Source organism: Lacerta agilis, chromosome 8 (assembly GCF_009819535.1).
Source record: "Lacerta agilis isolate rLacAgi1 chromosome 8, rLacAgi1.pri, whole genome shotgun sequence".
Taxonomy (NCBI): Eukaryota; Metazoa; Chordata; class Lepidosauria; order Squamata; family Lacertidae; genus Lacerta; species Lacerta agilis.
This window is the reverse complement of record NC_046319.1, coordinates 13351484-13369853: the sequence shown is the minus strand read 5'-3', so window position 1 is coordinate 13369853 and position 18370 is coordinate 13351484. Positions and strand designations below refer to the sequence as shown.

The 18370-nt window shown below is 48.2% G+C and overlaps 1 protein-coding gene across 9 annotated transcripts in view; it reads right to left on the bottom strand.

The window, feature by feature from the left end:
• Positions 1-1878: 1878 nt before the first annotated feature.
• Positions 1879-18370, bottom strand: part of CASZ1 (castor zinc finger 1) — a 310573-nt gene continuing 294081 nt past the window's right edge. For 4 of the 9 annotated variants that reach the window (XM_033156198.1, XM_033156199.1, XM_033156193.1 and 1 more), the window contains 8 exons: positions 16642-16764; positions 14603-14932; positions 13275-13473; positions 12524-12695; positions 7679-7827; positions 6223-6457; positions 4914-5210; positions 1879-3094 (listed from right to left, as the gene is read on the bottom strand). In XM_033156198.1, coding sequence (XP_033012089.1) covers positions 1914-3094; positions 4914-5210; positions 6223-6457; positions 7679-7827; positions 12524-12695; positions 13275-13473; positions 14603-14932; positions 16642-16764 — 2686 coding nt within the window. In that variant the 3' untranslated portion in view covers positions 1879-1913. The remainder of the gene's footprint in view (positions 3095-4913; positions 5211-6222; positions 6458-7678; positions 7828-12523; positions 12696-13274; positions 13474-14602; positions 14933-16641; positions 16765-18370) is intronic. The other 5 variants (XM_033156194.1, XM_033156195.1, XM_033156200.1 and 2 more) reach the window with 4 other exon arrangements.

The following is an 18370-nucleotide window of genomic DNA, read 5'->3' as shown; positions in this document are numbered from 1 at the left end:
TTTATCCTTTTCTTTACCACTCTTTTAGTTTTCATCCCCCTTTCCCTTACTGTTAATATTTTAAGAAACTTTAAAAAGTTGGCCGTGGACCAAAGCTCTCAGCCTTTTTTTTGCATTAAAATGGCATGTCTATTAGACACAAGCGTTGTTGTGTGTGGCTGGTTTGATTAGCTTTTAATGACTCAAAACCACCAAATGTATTGGAAGCAAAGGACCTATGGAGATCTATTTTTTTTTATTAAAACATGCCCTCCCCCCATTTAGGATATGCCTGATCTGGTGACCTGGGGGCAAGGGACATTAGATTATTTGTACGCCAAATGAGTTTGCTGTGCAGCTGCTTTAAATGTGGAGCAACCAATTCAAGTGGCCTCTTCCTTTCCACAGCTCCACAAAGGGCAAAGGGACAGGAAACATTTCTGTCCTGGGATTCAGAAGAGCATCACCCTCCCTGCCCGAGAATCTTAAGGTAAGAGCACTATGTGTGGCTTGATGGGATGGGTTGTAGTAGCTAATATTCTCTTCCCCTAACTTGTTCCCAATAAAAGATGCATGCCCTCTTTCAGCCTTGAGCATGCTTAAATGGGGTGCAAAGGTCAATACCGCAGGTAAGGGGGGGGACAATGGTAGAGAAGGGTAACAGCTCTGCTTCCTTCCTGTAGCTAAACAAGCCATCCGCCAGTAAGACCAAGTACTACTTGGGCCTGCCTACTCTTTATGAGGTACTTGCATCTTCCACCTCCTCTTCTTTCATTAGCAGCGAGGCGGAGGGGTATCCTGAGCTCCTGGGTCTCTACCCTACTTGTTGGGGGTGGCCCTGCAGTCTGGAAAAGAAGCAATTGGCACCCCCTCTCCGCAAGGCAGCGGTATTTGGGTTGGGTCTGGTTAAATCCAAGCCTCCCTTTCACAACCAAGGGTTCTCTTCAGTGCCGTACCCCGTACTCGCTGCCACCGGTCAGAGCCCCACCAGAAAAGGAACACTCCCCACTCAGATGTGGGAGTGTCACAATATAAATAAGTTCTTTCTTCCTTAAAAAAAGATTAATATTATTATTATTCTTTAATAACAAAGAGGATCAGAGAAGTATCCGCATATTCCCAGCCCCGTTCAGTTCATTAATGCTTCTCTTTCTCTTTTATTTATTTTTTAAAAAAACTGACAATAAATACCCCATTTCCCAACCAACCCAAGCTGCCTGAGACCCCCATTTCTCCTGTTCATTTGATGTTGGAGAAGAGAGGAGAGAGAAAAATAGAAGTATGACTGATACCCTCCCCCAACCCCAATTATGCCTAATGGCAAGTAACTTCGCTTTTGTGGCTTAAAGAACCAAATCCTCATTTTTGTAAATAATATATTATTATCACCCCCTAATATTCACCATCGGATGCTAGCTGCCCCCTCTCCCTGAGAATGGGAGGAGTGTTAAAGGACAAAATGAAAACAGGAAAATAAAATAGAAGTTAAAGAACAACTCCACTCCCCCCTCCAAACCAACAAGGGGAGATTTTGGGGGAAGTGGCAGGGGAGACATTTGCCCTTATGGTTAGCACATCCATCCAGGAGAAGGAGGGTCACTTCTCCATGGCCCAACCCATCTGCATATTAGTAAAAAGATTTGCCGTCTGCCACCCTGTAAACATGTGCGTCCCAACAGATGGGTCCCTCCGCCTCCCCCTGCCCTTCCCATGGGCACAAGGCTTCTTTCCTTTTTATTTTTTGCATGGTCCAAGGATTAAGCGGCTTCCTCGTTATCTTGTGCACTTCCTGGGGTGGAGTTGGGTGAGTGTGTTTCTCTTTGCTGCTTGCCCTTCCAGCGTTTGTTCTCGCCTCACATAGCGGGGTCCTCTCATTTAATTCAGTTTCTTATTATTTTAAAAGATCAAAAAACCCTGCTGCTGCTGTCTATAAGTTAAGGGGAGGCCTCAGGGGCGGGGGCTTGCTCGCCTGGAGGTCTGGAAGCATCGCTGTGGACTGCAGAAGGAGAAGCAGCCTCCCCCAGTTCCCTAACGTCCTTAGCAGGCATGGCCTGGGGGTCAGGAAGTGACTCTTCAGAGTCTGTGTTCAGATCTTCCTCCTCGTCATCATCGTCATCGTCGTCGTCTTCCTCCTCCTCGTCTTCCTCATTCATTTCCTCCTCATCGTCGTCCTCATCGTGGGAGGAGTCATCCTCCACGTTGCCACAGCTGGCTGGAAGCCGCTCACTCTCTCCGGGGACCCCACCCTCCCTGGCGGGGGAAGGGGCAGCGCCTGCAGTCTCTGGCAATTTCTGGCTGAGGTCCAAGGAGTCGTTGAGGCCCACGCCCGCCGCATTCTGCAGGAAGAAGAGGGAGCTGTTTGTGTCAGTGCCGAGGTTGAGCGAGCTGTCAAGGTTGACGGAAGAGTTCTGCGCATCGTACTCCAGTGTGGAGGGCGGGAGGGCCTCGGGGCCCGGAGAGATGGCCGGCAGCTCTCCGCGCTCCTGTTTCTCGTGCTTGCGCTTGTGCGAGTCCATCTGCGACATGCCCACCACCGTGTGCTTGCAGCCGGGGTAGGTGCAGTGGAAGTGGGAGCACTTGAGTTTGTACTTGCAGTCAGGCACCTCGCAATCCACGCTGGAGCTGAACTGGCAGAAGCCTGCGGCACTGATGACGTCCTGCTTGCCGTGGTGCTTGCGGTGGGCCGTCACCTTGGTGCTGTCGGTGCAGCGGAAGCCACAGCGCAGGCAGTGGAAGTGCGTGCTGTTTCCCGAGAACTGGCAGTCGGGGAAGTTGCAGCTCAGGGAGGACTTGAAGCGCTTGAAGTCGTCCAGCACCAGGTTGTCAACACGGTCGTGGTGCTGGGCATGCTTGTACATGTGGGTGCGGCCGCAAAACTTGTAGCCGCAGTTCTCCCTTGTGCAGTGGTAGTGGGTGACCTTCAGTGAGAACTGGCAGCTGGCATCCTTGCAGTCTTCGTAGAGGTCATAGCGCCGGAAGCCCTCCAGCATCATTCCTTCGTCCAGCATCTTGCGGGAGGAGGCCGTTTTGCGCCGCTTGCCAAATGGGGACATGTCCTCAATGATCCAGAAGCGCTTCTTGGCCCCTGCGGCAGTTGGCATGGTGATGGTGTTCCCTGGGGAAATGAAATGGGCAGAGGAGATTTTAGAACTGGACTCTGCATCAGAGCCACTTCTCTTTCCTGCCTAGCTAATTGGGGTGGGTTCAGACAAGCAGTGTTTGCCCAGTGTTTCTTGATCTTTACAGTTTCTAGGCAGTGAGAGGAATGGCAGTAGGCTCCTTCAGGCAAACTCATTCCATCCACCTCATCCCCAAAGCCTGGCCACTGCAATGCCAATCTTTTCATTCCCTTGAAGTGGTTTGGCAAGAGATGAATAGACTTAAGAGATGGAGAAAGGAAGGCCTTGTACTTCTGGTCATTACACCTTTTTTTTTACCTGCTCTGCCTTTGTTCCTTTGGCACTTTATCTGTGAGAGAGTGCTTTGTGACTCCACTCTCATACATAAATATTTGTACTCTCACTACATCAAAGGAGCAGTAGCCGCAAGCCAGGACCAGACCATGTTAATAAACCACGGGCTCAACACTATTCCCTCTTTTTTTTAAAAAAAGATGTTTTACCTGGAACTTGCATGTGACATGGAGAGCAATGAGCAACTCATCTGTCATCTGATATAAGTTTACTGTTTCACTCACTCAAAGTCAGACATGGAGAATCTGCATCCCTCCAGATGTTGTCGGATTCCAACTCCCATAATCCCTAACCATGTTGCTTGGGGGGTGATGGGAATTGGAGTCCAGTGACACAAGTTCCCCAGCGCTGCTTTATGAGATTTTTCTCCTTGCGTTTCTTAGGAACTAGCTAGTAAGTAAAGGTGATTTAAATGAAGCACAATAAAATGAAATAATTATGACTATAAAACCAACCACCACATGCATCTAATGTTGCTCCAACAACTGTCCTGGGCCATGAATACACAGACTTTCAACTTGCACTGACTCCATCTTGCTCCTCACAGAAATGGTGAGGGGTAAGTCCAGAATGGGCTGTGTAGTCTCCTGGGCAAGAGCAGCACATTGGGAAGCCTGTCCCTTACAAACAGGTTGCATAGGAGAGAATGTTTATGCCCAACCCAAAGAGTGAAAAGGGGTTTTCATAAGGGATGAATTTAGGAGACCACATCACTGGGGGATACTTTTCAAATTTTCAGGGGACAGCACCCAGTGTTTAGGAGCTGGCAGCATTCTTAACCAGGGCTGAATAAACGTTTCAGATTTCTAGGCTCTGTACCCTACTTGGGCCACCATGACTGTAGAGAGATAGTGACTGGGTGAGCCAGATTTGAGTCCTGAGGTTGTTGCTGTGGTGGGAGTTGATGAGTACATTCAGGTAGCATGCTGTGCAAATCATTTCTGAAAATGAGACTAGTTGCCTAGTCCAAGAGTGGCTAAGCTTTTAAGGGCCAAAGGCCACACTGACCCACCATCAAGTCTTTGGGGGCTGCATATCAAAGTGGTTATTTAACTGTCATAAAACACTTTTGCTATTAGCCGTTTGCATTGGGCGGCATAGGAAACTGTTTGTGATCAGAGGGGCAGAGGCTCAATTGGTAATTAGAAATATATATGTATACTATTAAAAAAAAATGAACAAATGTTCATTTTTTTAAAGAAACCACTTTTTGTGGTGAGGTGGGTTTTTCTGTGGCCTGTAGGTTAACCTCCCTTCGTCTTACCTGTTATTGCAATCAAAAATTGGTCTTCTGTAAATTGATGATTTTTTTTTAATGGCAATCCAATAACTATAGGTATGTGTCATTTTGGGCACCAGTTTGTCATCCCTAGGACTTTAGTGGAAGGACAGGGAGGTGGAGCCTTTTGGGTAGGCGGGTGGGGCTGTAAAAGTATGAGAGAAAGTGTAGAATGGTTTTACCTGCCGCATCCTGCACTAGAGGGACATCGCTTTTGACTGGAGTTGGGGCGGCAATGATGGGTGAAAACCCTGTTGAGCTGGCGGTGGGCAAGACAAGGCCCCTGCTGGATCCCAGAGTGGCACTTAGCAGAGAGTATGAGACACAAGATGGAGAGAAGAGATACGGGAGGGAAGGAAGGGGAGACCTGAGCAGGGCTTGTGAGAAAGATGGAGGCAGAGGTGGTGGTTGTGGTGCATTTTGGGTAACGTCATCACCAGCAGCAGCAGCAGGAGGAGCAGCAGCAGCAGCCAGGCAGCCTGGAGAAATGTGGAAAGAAAGAAAAAAAATAGCAGGGGGGGAAAAAACAGAACAAGAAGGAAAAGAAAAGAAAAAATAGAACCAAAATGAGAACCCAAGAGTGTAAGCAATACAATGAAAATGGAGAGCACATTCACACGTACAAGAATGGAACCACTGACAGAAGAGATGGAGAGTGTGATGGACAGCAGTGATGGAGTGAGCATACCCAGAGACCAACAGGGAAGAGCAAGAGGTGGCAGAGGGCCCTGTGAGTATCAAAAGAGGGACAACGGCAGTTTTTACCGCCTGTCCTCCCCATCTGGTTTGTGGCAGGCTGGCTACAGTCAAGCACCATCATCCCGGAGAGGTGTGATGAGCAGTGGTGCAGTTTAAATAAAGGACTATGGCTGCTTCCTTAGTGCTATGAGTTTCTGTACTCTGCCCTGTTTGTGGAGTGGTTGCGATTAGCATTTACTTGCTGCCCTGATATTGACCGGTTTTTTTTAGTAATACGTTTCCACCAGCTCCAGCAGGCTGCCCCAAGCAAAGGACATCAACTTGAACTGTGGTGGAGGGAACAGTTACTTTTAAAAATGGCTATCATGGGGATACTCTGAGGCCTTTTAGGTTAATGCTCCTTGATGAAATTGTGGGGTGTGCCAGCCAACCTTACTGATGTGTCCCCCCAATAACCCCAAGCCCTGACACTGGGGCGGTGGTGGGGAGATTTTAAGTGAGCAAGTACTAATACCTTTATTTCCATCAGAAATTATTTTAGCAAGGTATGAGCTGCACAGCCCATTCTGGATCAGAATAAAAATACTTTCACAAACCAGCAATGGTGATGTCAAAGGGGCTCTTTTAGATGACACAGTGACGTCTCTTGCTGTGTCAGAGGCGGAGGAGATCCCACATGGCAGCAGGAGGATTTGGCGCAGCTTGTGCGAGAGAGCACTCAAGGGATGCAACTTTTAGGCTGCTCAGAAGCAAAGCGTCACAAATAAACCATTTCCTCCCAGTGTCACTTACCGGCTGAAGTGCTTTCGTTGCCCACTGGCGTGCTGGAGCAGCTGCGGTCCATATTGGAGGACTCGGAGGAGATGCCACCAGGGCTGCATCCTGTGTAGTCAATGTACTCATCTGTCTCGGTATCCATCATACTTTGGGGTCCCTGGAAGGAAGCAGGAGTCCCTGATGAGGCTGGGCTGGGAGCCATGCTGCTGACTTGGGGAAGGTTTTCGTTCCTTGGAGTGTGTCCAATAACCTGCAGCGAGAAACGCAATATTGGGAGGGGTGTGTTTGACTTCTACACCAATAACAGTAGTTGGACTCCAAGTGGACATCTGTTTGGTGCGTGTTATGTCTTCAAGGACATATGATGGGTTGGGCTGGCATCACATACAGCACCTGCCTAAAGGGTGCTAATATTGGCATTGTGAATTCTGCGTATATATGCAGAGGTTGCCACCTGGGTCTGGGCCTGGGAATCTTGGCATCAGCATTGGGCTGTGTTGAACTTGCTGAATTTAGCAGCTGCGACTATGGCAGAGGCAGCATGTGCATTAAGATGTGCTGGGGGAAGGCGGTCTTTTGATTCTGCATTATATTAACTACTACTACTACAACTACTACTATTACTACTACTACTACTACTACTACTACATTTGCCACCTGCCCTTCACCAGCAGGTCCTGGGGTGGGTTACAACACTTTAAAATTCAGAATTAAAAACTGTTAAAACAGAGGAAAGTTACAGGAACAGGGTGGGTCGTGAAAACAGACATCTCGGTTGTCAAAGGCCAGAGCAGAGTGTTTACAGCATTTGCTGAAATCTGTGTAGTGCGAGTGCAATATGCACCTCTGTGGGCAGGAAAGTCTACAACTTAGGGGTGGCCACCCCCTGCCAAGTTTCTGAGGGCAGTGGAACGACTAAGAGGGCCCCCTCTGCTCAACTGTAGGGAAGGAAGTGGTTTCTCAGATATTTGGGGCCTGAGTCATTTAAGACTTTTAACACAAGCAGGAACACTTTCAACTGGGCCTGGAAACAAACTGGCAACCAGTGCAGTTTTAAAATAAGAGCAAAGGGGGATAATTCTAATGTCACGTTTTCTAACATAACTGGAATGCTTTTTGGATATTTGCAGAAATAATACAATGGTGGAACTGAATGTGAATGCAGATTTTAGAGCAAAGATCAGGAGTTGTGAGGAATTTTGAAGATTCTGCTTGCACATCTTGTCCTGGACAATTCACATAGGTCTTGGGGAAGGGCTGCAGCTCAGTGGTAAAGCATCTGCCTGGCATGTAGAAGATCCTAATTCCTGGTAACTTTAGGTGGGCCTGGAAAAAGCTCCCGCCCAAAGAGCTGCTGCCAGTCAGTTCTGAGCTGAATAGTCTGACTTGATATAGCAACTTCTTACATGGGGAAGTGCCATAGCTTAGTGGTTTCTAAGCATATTTATAGCCACCCTGCAGGAGGAGTCACCTGAGTGGGAACACGGTCGAAGTTCTTCCCCAGCATCCTCCTCATGTGCTTCCTGGCATGGGACGTCATCTGATGCTTCAGGAGGAAGGAGAACTGGCAGCCTTCACGGATGCAATGGAAATGGCTGTTCACTTGGTTGTACTTGCAACCTGGGAGGGAGGGAATGCAAAACAGATGCAAACCTCATAAGTTAACAGCGGCCAGGAGTGGAACAGCTGTGCTCCGGGCAGGGGGCTTGGCAATGGCTGCTGTCCTATTTGATCTCTGAGAGAGTGCAGCAATTGGGACTGACTGCTGGCTCTTCCGCATCCCCAGACTTGTGTGTTAAATACTTCCTAATGTGGGAGAACAAGGCAGAAAGGATTCTATTTTGTTGAAAAGGGGTCAGGAAAAAGAACTTGTTTTAAACTAGTAGCATAGGCTTCTGACACAGGTGAGAAAGGGGGGAGGGGAGATTGCTTTATTAATTGTCTCAGAATCCAAGACTTAAATCAGGTGTAGGGAACCTGTGACTCTCCAGATGTTGCTGAACTAACTACAACTCCCATCAGTCCCAACAAGCATAGCTAATGGTCAGGGATGGTGAGAGGTGTAGGCCAGCAACATCTGCAAGCCAGAGTTTTCCCACATCTGATGAAGATGGAAGATGTCCTTCCCCTACTTTGCTCACCTAGTCCAATCAAGTGCACATGGCACAAAGCCTGGCTGGCAAGGGGGTCAGTGTGGAGTAGGTCTCATGTCATCTAAAAGGTTTTTAGGGCCACTGAACATGAGTGCTGGTTGAATCCTTTCTACTTTGCCAAAGGTGGTGGTGGGAGAAGTCTCAAATGAACAAGGAGAGGGAGGGGCTACATGGCTCTAGAGCAGCCATGGCCAAACATGGCCCCCAGATGTTTTGGGACTACAACTCCCATCATCCCTAGCTAACAGGACCAGTGGTCAGGGATGCTGGGAATTGTAGTCCCCAAAACATCTGGAGGGCCAAGTTTGGCCATGCCTGCTCTAGAGTAATAATGGGGAACCTTTGTCCTCACAGGTGGTGGTGGGACTCCAACTCCCATCAGCCCCAGCAAGCAGCACAGCCAATGGCCAGAGAGGATGGGAGATGTATTCCAGCAACATTGGGGGAAAGATGAGTGAGATAATGTATGTGAAGCCCTTTTGGTGTCCTAATTTTTCTATGTAATTAACTAAGTAAGGCCGCAACATTTAATTTATTAATTGGCTAGATCAATCCATTAAAAACCATGTTGATAGACTAAAAATGTGTCCAAATTAATTGGACAGCATTTTTTGAAGCCCAGTTTTTAAATGCAAGTAGTTATGAAAATTGCAGCTGGCAGAGGAGGATATGCCTCTCCTATGTTAATGCCTCGTGCTTGAACAAAAGCAAAAGAAACACATTTTGTTTCGTTTGTTTCAGAACAGATTTGTGTAAGTTTAATCAATTAATTGAGTAACTTGGTAAGATTCCTTTAACGGGATGGCAGCCCTGATTTCTCCTTTTTCTTTGGGGGTTTAGATGAGGGTAGCCCTCTGGCTGTAATGTTGGGCTCCAACTCCCATCAGCCCCATAGGTAGTATGGCCAGTAGGCAAGTGATAGTGATGATTCAGAGGATGGTGCCAGAGCTCAGTCTGTTCAACACCTGTTTAGAAAGAAACCATTGGTCTGCTTGCCCAGAAGCTCACGGACTATCAAACTCAAGCAGGCTCTTGGGCTGTATTTGAGGAATCTGCTGGTTCTCAGCCCAAGTTCCTTATGCTGCGATTGCAATGGCATGCATCACATTGAGGGCTGTGCGTCACTTTGCATACTTGAAAAGCATCACAAACAGTCCATGTTCACCAACAATATTGTGCACACAAATCCACACACATCATGAAGAACCTCTTTTCTTCCTCAGCGCATCCATAAATGTCCCCCACCACAATGCCTGCTCCTTGCCAAATTCAGCCAGTGAATTGAGCAAACTGTATGTTCTTAAGAAACTGGCACTGTTTTATGTCTCTGCCAAGTTTGGTATTTGTTTAAATATTATTCTCTCACCCCGTAGAACTCCCCCCATCACCCAGCGCCCCCCTGTTCTGTCTCTATCAACCCGCCCCCCTGTTCTCCTTTCAGGAAGAAGAACAAACAGTGCTGGCAGGACTGAAACTGTATCGGCCGCAGGCAGGTGAAGGCTTGCCCGTTGCTGGGGCAGCTGAGTGTCATGTATCATCGGGCGGCTTTGTCTGGCCCCAGCCATCCCCTGGAACAGCACCGGTTGAGCAAACAGTGGCAACCGCCAAGCCGCTTGACATTCGTAAGCCAAGACCCAGGTAAGGGGCAGACTGACGGTGTTGTTTGCCGTTGCCCAGGTTACCACGGGCCTCGCTGCCTCTCCAACATGAATTCTTTATGAAGTAAAAAAACCACAAAAACCCACAACCAAATAGGAAGAGATCTCTCTCCTGCCTCGCTTTGAATGTTGGCTGTTTTGCTTTGCGCGCGTATTGGCTATTTTTATCTCCATCAATAGAATCAGTTGTGTTCAGGGGGGTAGCGGGGAGGCAGCCAGGGACACAAAGGCGGCTGTGGCTTGTTTGTTCTCCAGGCCTCCAGTGAATACACGGTGCCCCAGACGACATGGGGCTAAACACTTCTCTGGGGTGAGAGGTGCAGGTACAGCTGGTGGAGAAAAGAGGGGGTTGCCAGCTTCAAAAGCCAAAGGAGACTTTCCCCCTGCCTACAAATAAAGGCTTAGAAGCCGAATTTATCTCCCCTCCCCCCTTGGACCATCTGTGTATAGGAAAGGTGGCTGCCCGAAGAAGCCCCTGCTACTTACAAAAAACTATCTGTCAAACAAGAATCCTCCAGAATCTGTTTCTGATACTAGAGCTGCCATATGCATGTGTTCAGTCTAGGCCAATCCTGCATGGAATCTTTGACTGCAGAGCCATCAAGTTGGCTGGTTTGAGGTGGGTGGGTGGGTGGGTGTTATTGGCTGTTCAGATAGGGATTTAGAACCTGTGTCCACACACAACACATACAGCCATCCCTGACCATTAGCCATGGTGTAGGCCTTCTGGAAAGAGTCTCCACCACTTCCACACACACCTATGACTGTGCTAGAACTCAGCACCTGTTAAACTAAGAGGTGCAAACACCCAGGTCCCAGCTATCACTGGTGCCCTAAAAACTGGTCCTGTCATTTGGATTACTGAGGGCAGAAAGCTGGTTTCTATATGGGATGGCTCTTAATTTTTGCAGATAAATAAGTAATTTAGAACTGGTTGCACCCCTATTAAATAACAAAGTAGCGACGTGGTCCAGGGATTGGCACAACCCCTTCTGGTTGCAGTTCAGCAGCTGAGCCAGTGGGGCTGAGTGCTGGGTGCCTCTGCTCATAGTCTGCAGAAGGGGCCAACCTTGTGTGGGTTTAGCCCAGGAGGGTTCACTTTTTTCCGTAGCAGCTGGAGGAGAGGAGGGGGAGGTGTTTACAATTTAGTAATTGTTTTTGGCATGGCCCTAATAGGTCTGGCAAGCGGAGCTGCCAACCACACACACCCCTGCCTGGTTCCGTGCCGCCTATCAGGCGCTTTGATGTGCCTGGATGGTTGGCATCGAAAGAGGGAATGTGCTCGCCTCCAGCACCGAAGCGACTGTAGATGCCAGAAGAGAGAATGGGAGGATTCTCTCCCTTACCCTGCCACTACCACCATTGGGAAATATTTACCCTTTGGCTTTTACTAGGCAGATCTGGCAAGGAGTATCAAAAAATGTATTCCTCAAGCCAAAGGGTATTGTGCAAAAAGGACTACTGGGAGATTTCAGGGTTCTTCCGTCACACTCAAATTTCTAAGGTGATCAGAGCAGGCGTTTGCTCCCTGTGACTCTCCTCCTGCAACCAGGGTGAGCAGAGACCTTGCTGGGGAGTTGCCACTGGGGTTGTATCTGTTAGAAACAGCTGTGGGTTGCCTTCCCCACTCGCATTCTTAACTACTCAGGGCAGGACCCACTGATCAAAGGCAACAATGCAGTCTGATTAAAGGAACTTTTGCAAACCTGTTTGTCTGCCTACCATAGCTGTCAACTTTCCATTTTTTCGTGGGAAATTCCCTTATTCCAGTGCCGTTTCCCACTGCAAAAAAGGGGGTGGTTGACAGCTATGGCCGTTTACCAATGCAAGAAAAAGGAAGGTTGCCAGCTATGCTGCCTACCCCCACAGAAAGCAGATGATTTGGCTTGGAATAGAAGTGCACTCCGTTCTGGTTGTGTGAAAGGCTAGGGAGATGGTGCAGTTGTAGCAATTGGAGGGCTGCACAAGGAGCTGGGGAAACCTACCTTTAAATCCTCACTCAGCCATGAAGCTCATTGGCTGACCTGGTATCAGTCGGCCTACCCTACCTCACAGGGATGTTGGGACAATCATACCCATTTTGAGGTGTGATATAAAATAAAAAAGGCTAGTAATAAGGGGCTCTTCCCAGGCACTAACTGCTTGTATGCTTGCCACTGCACCCCTACAAAAATCAACGTGAAGATTTGTAAGTAAACATTATTTTTTTTAGAGAGAGAGGTCACTAGTTTCCCATGTTCTTTCCTCTACAGGAAACAGATCCTGCAAAGGTGGCTGGGAACTTCCCACTGCTTGGGGAAAGGGAACAGAATCCGTTATCAAAGGAGGAAGAAGAAAGCCTGGTGGAAAAAAACACTCTTTATGGTAGAAATGGCAAGAGTGACTGAGTGCAATTGTATGCAAACCTCCCTGTGGGTCTTAGATCCAGCGCCAGACTTTTTGCTGCTGCCAACTGGTGAAAGATCCTGCCCCAACACCATGTTACACCAATGGAGAGAGACTTACCTAGCCTGCCGCACTCTTCCCTCTTGGTGAAGTACTTGAAGCCGTTGGCTGCTCTGCGCTCTGCCTTCTCGTGCTTCTTCACGTGCCAGGGGAGTTTGGTGGTGATGTTGGTCACAAAAAAGCAGCCAGGGCGAAGACAGTGGTAATGCCCTCGCATTCGGAACTCACAGTGCTGGAAGGAGGAGGTGAGGGCAAGCAAGGTCAGCATACAACACGAACAGCAACCCTGACTCAGAACAAAACCCACCCAAGTTAGCATGAGGTCTGGTGGTAGGAATGTCCCAGTAGAATTTTTTTCCGCTGACCCTTATGAAATGCATGTATTTATCCATGCAGATTGTGTTTTCTGTGGATTTCTGTTTGTTCTAATTCAGCAATAAACAATGGGTTTTTCCGGGGGAAAGCAGCAGGGCAATCACAAAATTGCTTGGACCATGCCTAGAAAGAATGGGACAAGCAGAAGTGTGGACGAGCCCTTAGCTGGAGGATGTGGCATGACAGCTAAACTAGGCTAAACCTGCAGTGCAGTTGTAATTTGATGGGTGACACGCACAATGGGGCATTGACCCCATTCTGTTTCTCTGGGATGCATCTAACAAAATTCTACTCAGTAGACCTTCTGAAGTTTCTGGACCTAATGTTTATTCATTTCAATGGGTCTAGTCAGAGCATGACACCAGTGGGCTCCAAGCGCCTGCCTTGGCTCCCCCACCCGCTGTTGTCCCATTACCTCCCAGCCTTTCACCCTTACCTGGTTAGGACAGAGACATTGCAGAGAGTAATAAGCAAACTGGTCTCGCACATTCACGAGGTTGTTGTTAGGGTTGATGTGGTCAAGGCAGTGGGACTCCGCCTTCCCAGAGGTTTTGCACACGTACTTGCAGTTCCCAAACAGACAGTGGAAGTGGAATTTGTTGGCATACTTGCAATCTGTTGCCAGGCATGGATCACTGGGGAATTTTTATTAGAAAGAGAGGAAGAATAAGTTTCTGGACAGCCTTCCCTGACCTCCCTTCTAATTGCATCATTGCTATTAGAAATCAGGGTCCCCCCACCCCCGTGACATATGATGACTTAAGATGCTCCATCCTGGCCTTTCAAATCACTTCCCTTCAAGGGGATGGTCACCTAGCTCAGTGGTCGTACACCTGCTTTGTATGCAGAAGGTCCCAGGTTCAATCCCTAGGAACTCAAGCAAAAAGGTTCAGGTGAGCAAGTGGCAGGAAAGATCCCACTTGGCCTGAGACCTTGGAGAGCTACAGCCAGTCCAAGTAGATTATACTAAGCTAGATGGACCCATTGGGACAAAACAACTTCCTATGCTCCAATCCCTAATTTGTCCTAGAACCCATTTAAAGCCAGGCAAGAGAAGGGAGAGAAGAAAACAGAGCTTAAGAGCTTGGGAGCTGGATCAGTCCAGTGGCCCATCTAGTCTAGCGTCTTCTTACAGCAGGTACCCAAATGCCCCAATGGGAAGCCCACAAACAAGACCAGAGTGCCAGAGCACTCCCCACTCCTGCAGTTTTCAGAAGCATACTGCTCCAGCACTAGAGGTATAACAAAACTATCAGGGCTATTAGTCACTGACAGCCTTTTTCTCCTCTATGAATTTGTCTTTTAAAGCTATCTAGATTTGTGGCCATCACTGCTTCTTGTGGGAGCAAAAGGCAATACAGTGGTACCTCTGGTTATGAACTTAATTCATTCCAGAGATCCATTCTTAACCTGAAACCATTCTTATCCTGAGGTACCACTTTAGCAAATGGGGCTTCCTGCTGCTGCCGCGGCGCAATTTCTGTTCTCATCCTGAGGCAAAGTTCTTAACCCGAGGTACTACTTCCAGGTTAGCAGAGTCTGTAACCTGAAGTGTTTGTAACCCGAGGTACCACTGTAGTGTCATTGCTACCTGCGGAGACCCAGAAGTACCCTGGCTTTAAACAAGAGGGAGCAGAGCTGGGATTACACTATGGTTGTGAAAGGGGAGCAGCAAGGATATGCTATTTGGGAGAAAATCACTCTTGGGGAAAATGGTCTGCCTCCCCCAGCCCTCCATTCTCCCCTTTAACTGAAATCACTCACTTCTCCTGGAACTGGAGGAAGCCAGGTTTGACCTGAGGCTTGGCGTTCTCGAGTGAAGTAGTCGTCAATGGGGACGTGGCCAGGTTAGGCACTGATGTGGGGATCTGAGAGATGGTGGAAGCCAGTTGTTTCCAGGCCAGGAGGGTGGGAGTGGAGGGCACAGCCACTGAGCTCGGGGTGGGCACATCTGGGGCAGAGGTGTTGGCCAGGGCAGCGGAAGAAGAAGCTGAGGGTGATGAAGGGGCTAAGGAAGTCTTGGTCTCAGCAGCGGTTGGGAAAGAGAATTCAGAGCTTCCTTTCACAGCTCCGCCATCTGTTCGGAAGTGGAAACTATGGCAAGAGGGGAGAAAAGCAGTTAACTTTAGGCTCGTACACTTTATACATGAAAATTGCTTTGCAGCCCACACCTCACCTCCCATTCTGATTAGTGCACCACACCCATGTTTCCAAAGTGTGGAAGTCAGTAACTGAGTAGATAAAAAGGGTAGTATGCAAGCCCAGTCCTATTCAGAGTAGAACCAGTGATGCGAAGGAACGTAACTTCATTTCATTAATTTCAATGGGTCTCCTCTGAGTGCAACTTAGTTCAACACAGCCCAAGTCTTTGTTTCCATTTGGACAAAGGTTAAGCAACCTTTTCACTCTTCCATCCTTCCTCCTTTATTATCAGCCCCCCTTTTTTAAAAAAAACAAAAGCACCCAAGTTATGCCTGCTTTTTAAACTATTTTTTTAGTAATAGATAACTCTTTTATTTCTTTCTGGAGGTGGTGCTGGTGATTCCTGACCTCCAAGGTATCTTAAATCACCCTTTTTATTTGTGTCCCCAAATCCTGAGCCATGTGAAACCCAAAGACAAAACACGGCAGCTTCCTTCATAAGCCGTTCTAAAGCATAGTTTAGAATAGGCATGGGAGATCTTCAGCTCTCCAGATGTTGCTGGATTCCAGCAACAATCATCCCTGATCATTAGATGTTCTGACAGGCTGATGGGCATTGGAGTGCAGCAGCATCTAAGAAAGTCAAAGGTTCCTAATCCCTGGTTTAGTGTGCCATGACCAAACCTAGATGAACCTTGAGCTCATTCACTTAGCCCCCTCGTCTCCAGCGCAGTTGGCAAGGCGGAATTCAGGCACTTCCTCCTCCTGGTTTAGATTGCAATATGTTGTTTGGTCCAAACTGACACTGTGGCCTGCTTCAAACTAACTGAACTTAACCACAGTTATGATTAGTGTGTCAGAGGCGAGATTCGAACTGATGAAGAGCTCAAGACTCTTAGCCACTGTGCTGCACTCACCAGGCAAAGGGAGGAAGTGTGCCATGTTCCCAACCAAAACAAAGTTCCAGATAGCAAAAGGAAGGCCAACACAATTACGTTCCACCCATGAAATCTCAATCAGGGCAGGCGGGATTGCAGGGCGAACTGTGTGGGGTCAACAACTGTGTTCAGCGGCGTAGGAAGCCTCTTCACCGCCCAGGGTGGCAGCGTGGAGGCACCCCCCTGGGGGCGGGCGTCACGGCGCATGCGTTGTGATGTCACGGCGCGTCAGATGCACTGCGCATGCCCAGAATTTCCGGGCATGTGTAGTGGATCCGGCCGGCGCTGCTGCGAGTGAGTGGCGGGTTGGGCAGCCCCACGACCCGCTGCTCACTTGCTGGCTCACCGCGGGAGCAGCAGCGCTGGCTGGATGCATCCGGGCCGGCGCTGCTGCTCCTGCAGTGAGCCAGCGAGTGAGCAGCGGGACGTGGGGCTGCCCTGTCTGGATGGGGTGCCGGGCGGCGGGGGAGGGGCTGGGGAGTGTCACCCCCCTCCCCTCCCCTGGAACCCGGGGCGACACGCCCCCTACGCCCCACCCTTCCTACACCACTGTGTTCACCCAGGACCATCTTTCCGAATCCTGCCAAGGCCACACACAGCTCCTGTAACCCCAGGGGTTGCCCCTTCAGCCTTTTAATCGAGAGCAGTTGTAAGTATTGTGGGGGGGGGGTGAGTAAGAATTGCATTGGAATTGTGTGTTAGGTCTGTGGCTCATCCCCTTACTTGGCGTGCTTGATGGCTCCATCCAAGGTGCTGAAGAGGGCTCCACATTCTTCCACCACACAGTGGAAATGCACTTTATGAAGAAAGTCACACTGAGCATCGCAGAAGTCCTTGGTACCAAATCTGCCAAAATGAGACATATATATTACCTTAACAGAGAGAAATGGGGAAGCTGCCTTATTCTGAGCCAGACCACTGGTCCATCTACCTCAGTGCTGTCTGTAATGCCAAGGTTGCAGGTTCGATCCCCGTAAGGGACAGCTGCATATTACTGCATTGCAGTGGGTTGGACTATGATCTTCGGGGTCCCTTCCAACTCTCTTGATTCTATGACCCTCCAGAATTTCAAGCAGGTGCCTTTTCCAACCCTAGCTGGAGATGGTGGCGACTGATCCAGCAAAAGCTGGTGGCTTCTTTGATGCTTTCCCACATATTGGGAGCAAGGCATACCTGCCAAAAAGGGCTCTTCCACAGCTGCCAGTTACGTTTGCTTAGCTAGACTTCTCAGTCGGCTTTGAACCAGGGAGACAAGGACACGAGCTTACACACGCCTAAACATAATGGCTTAGCTGATCAAATGGATACAGCGTGACAAAAGGGGGGGGGGATTCACAAGAGCAGGAGGAAATCAGGATATCATTCCATAGGAATGTCAATGTTTTAATTAACTGTTTGGCTTTGAATCGGTTGAATTTAAATACATTTACATATTGAAAATAACACTGATGAAGGTGTCCTTTTTTAGGGCAGGGGGAGATCCTGAAAGAAGGAAATGGTTTCTTTTACTCATGAGATAACTGAAATGTAGTCATTGGACAAAAGAAAGGCCACCTCTAATACACTCTTCTCTATCACATTTGAAAAGGTGGAGTCTGACTGCTTTGAACCAATTTCAAGAAAAGAAGGGTTGAAGTGCTCCAAATATTATTGGTAACACGCCACACCAAAATGGCTTAAAATAGTTCAAGGACCATTACTGTTGTACAAGGCAAAGATTTTCTTTTCTTTAAATTGACATTTTCAGTGGAGCAACATTAGTGTTTGATGCTATGGTCCTTTTTTTATCTGAATGAAAGCTCTTGCCAGTTCATCCAGTACTAACAGATAGCTAGATAGTTTGCCTTTCAGGATGAAAGACATCTGTAAATGTCTTTCTCTATCAAATATGGCACTGTCTGAAGAGAGTAGACGTGTTGATGGTTTGAAAATCGGGGGGAGGGGGAGCTTCAAGGGCCCCCCAACCAGCCCCCACAAGTACTGATTTTTTCTAAGAATTGTTTTGGGGGGTGGCAAGGTGTTCATTAATGCAGCATATCTCTACAGAAAAGGCATTCAACACCTAGAAGATCAAAGGAATGCTGAGAACAGCTTTGGGATTCTAGAAGAGTGCAACCTCTCTGTGGACAAGCTGGATTACTTTTTAGAAAAACATGGTCATAAACTGAGTGGAAGGGGGGAGGCAATGAATCCGTCTCCTAAGTAAAGGCATTTTGATAGCGTCTCCCATATGTTCTCAAACTGGCTGGGGTGCAAGTAACAGCTTCTGGGGCACAAACAGGCTGAAGGATCAATTAACAAAGGAGAATGACAAATGACTGTCACTAAGGGTTTTTTTTTTGGGTGTGTGCGTGCGTGCAATGAGTCCTGCCGGGAAAGAGACTGGCTTGGTCTGAATTTATTTAATGTCTTGATTAGTAATCTGGGAAAAGGGAGTAAACAGCCAAGTTAA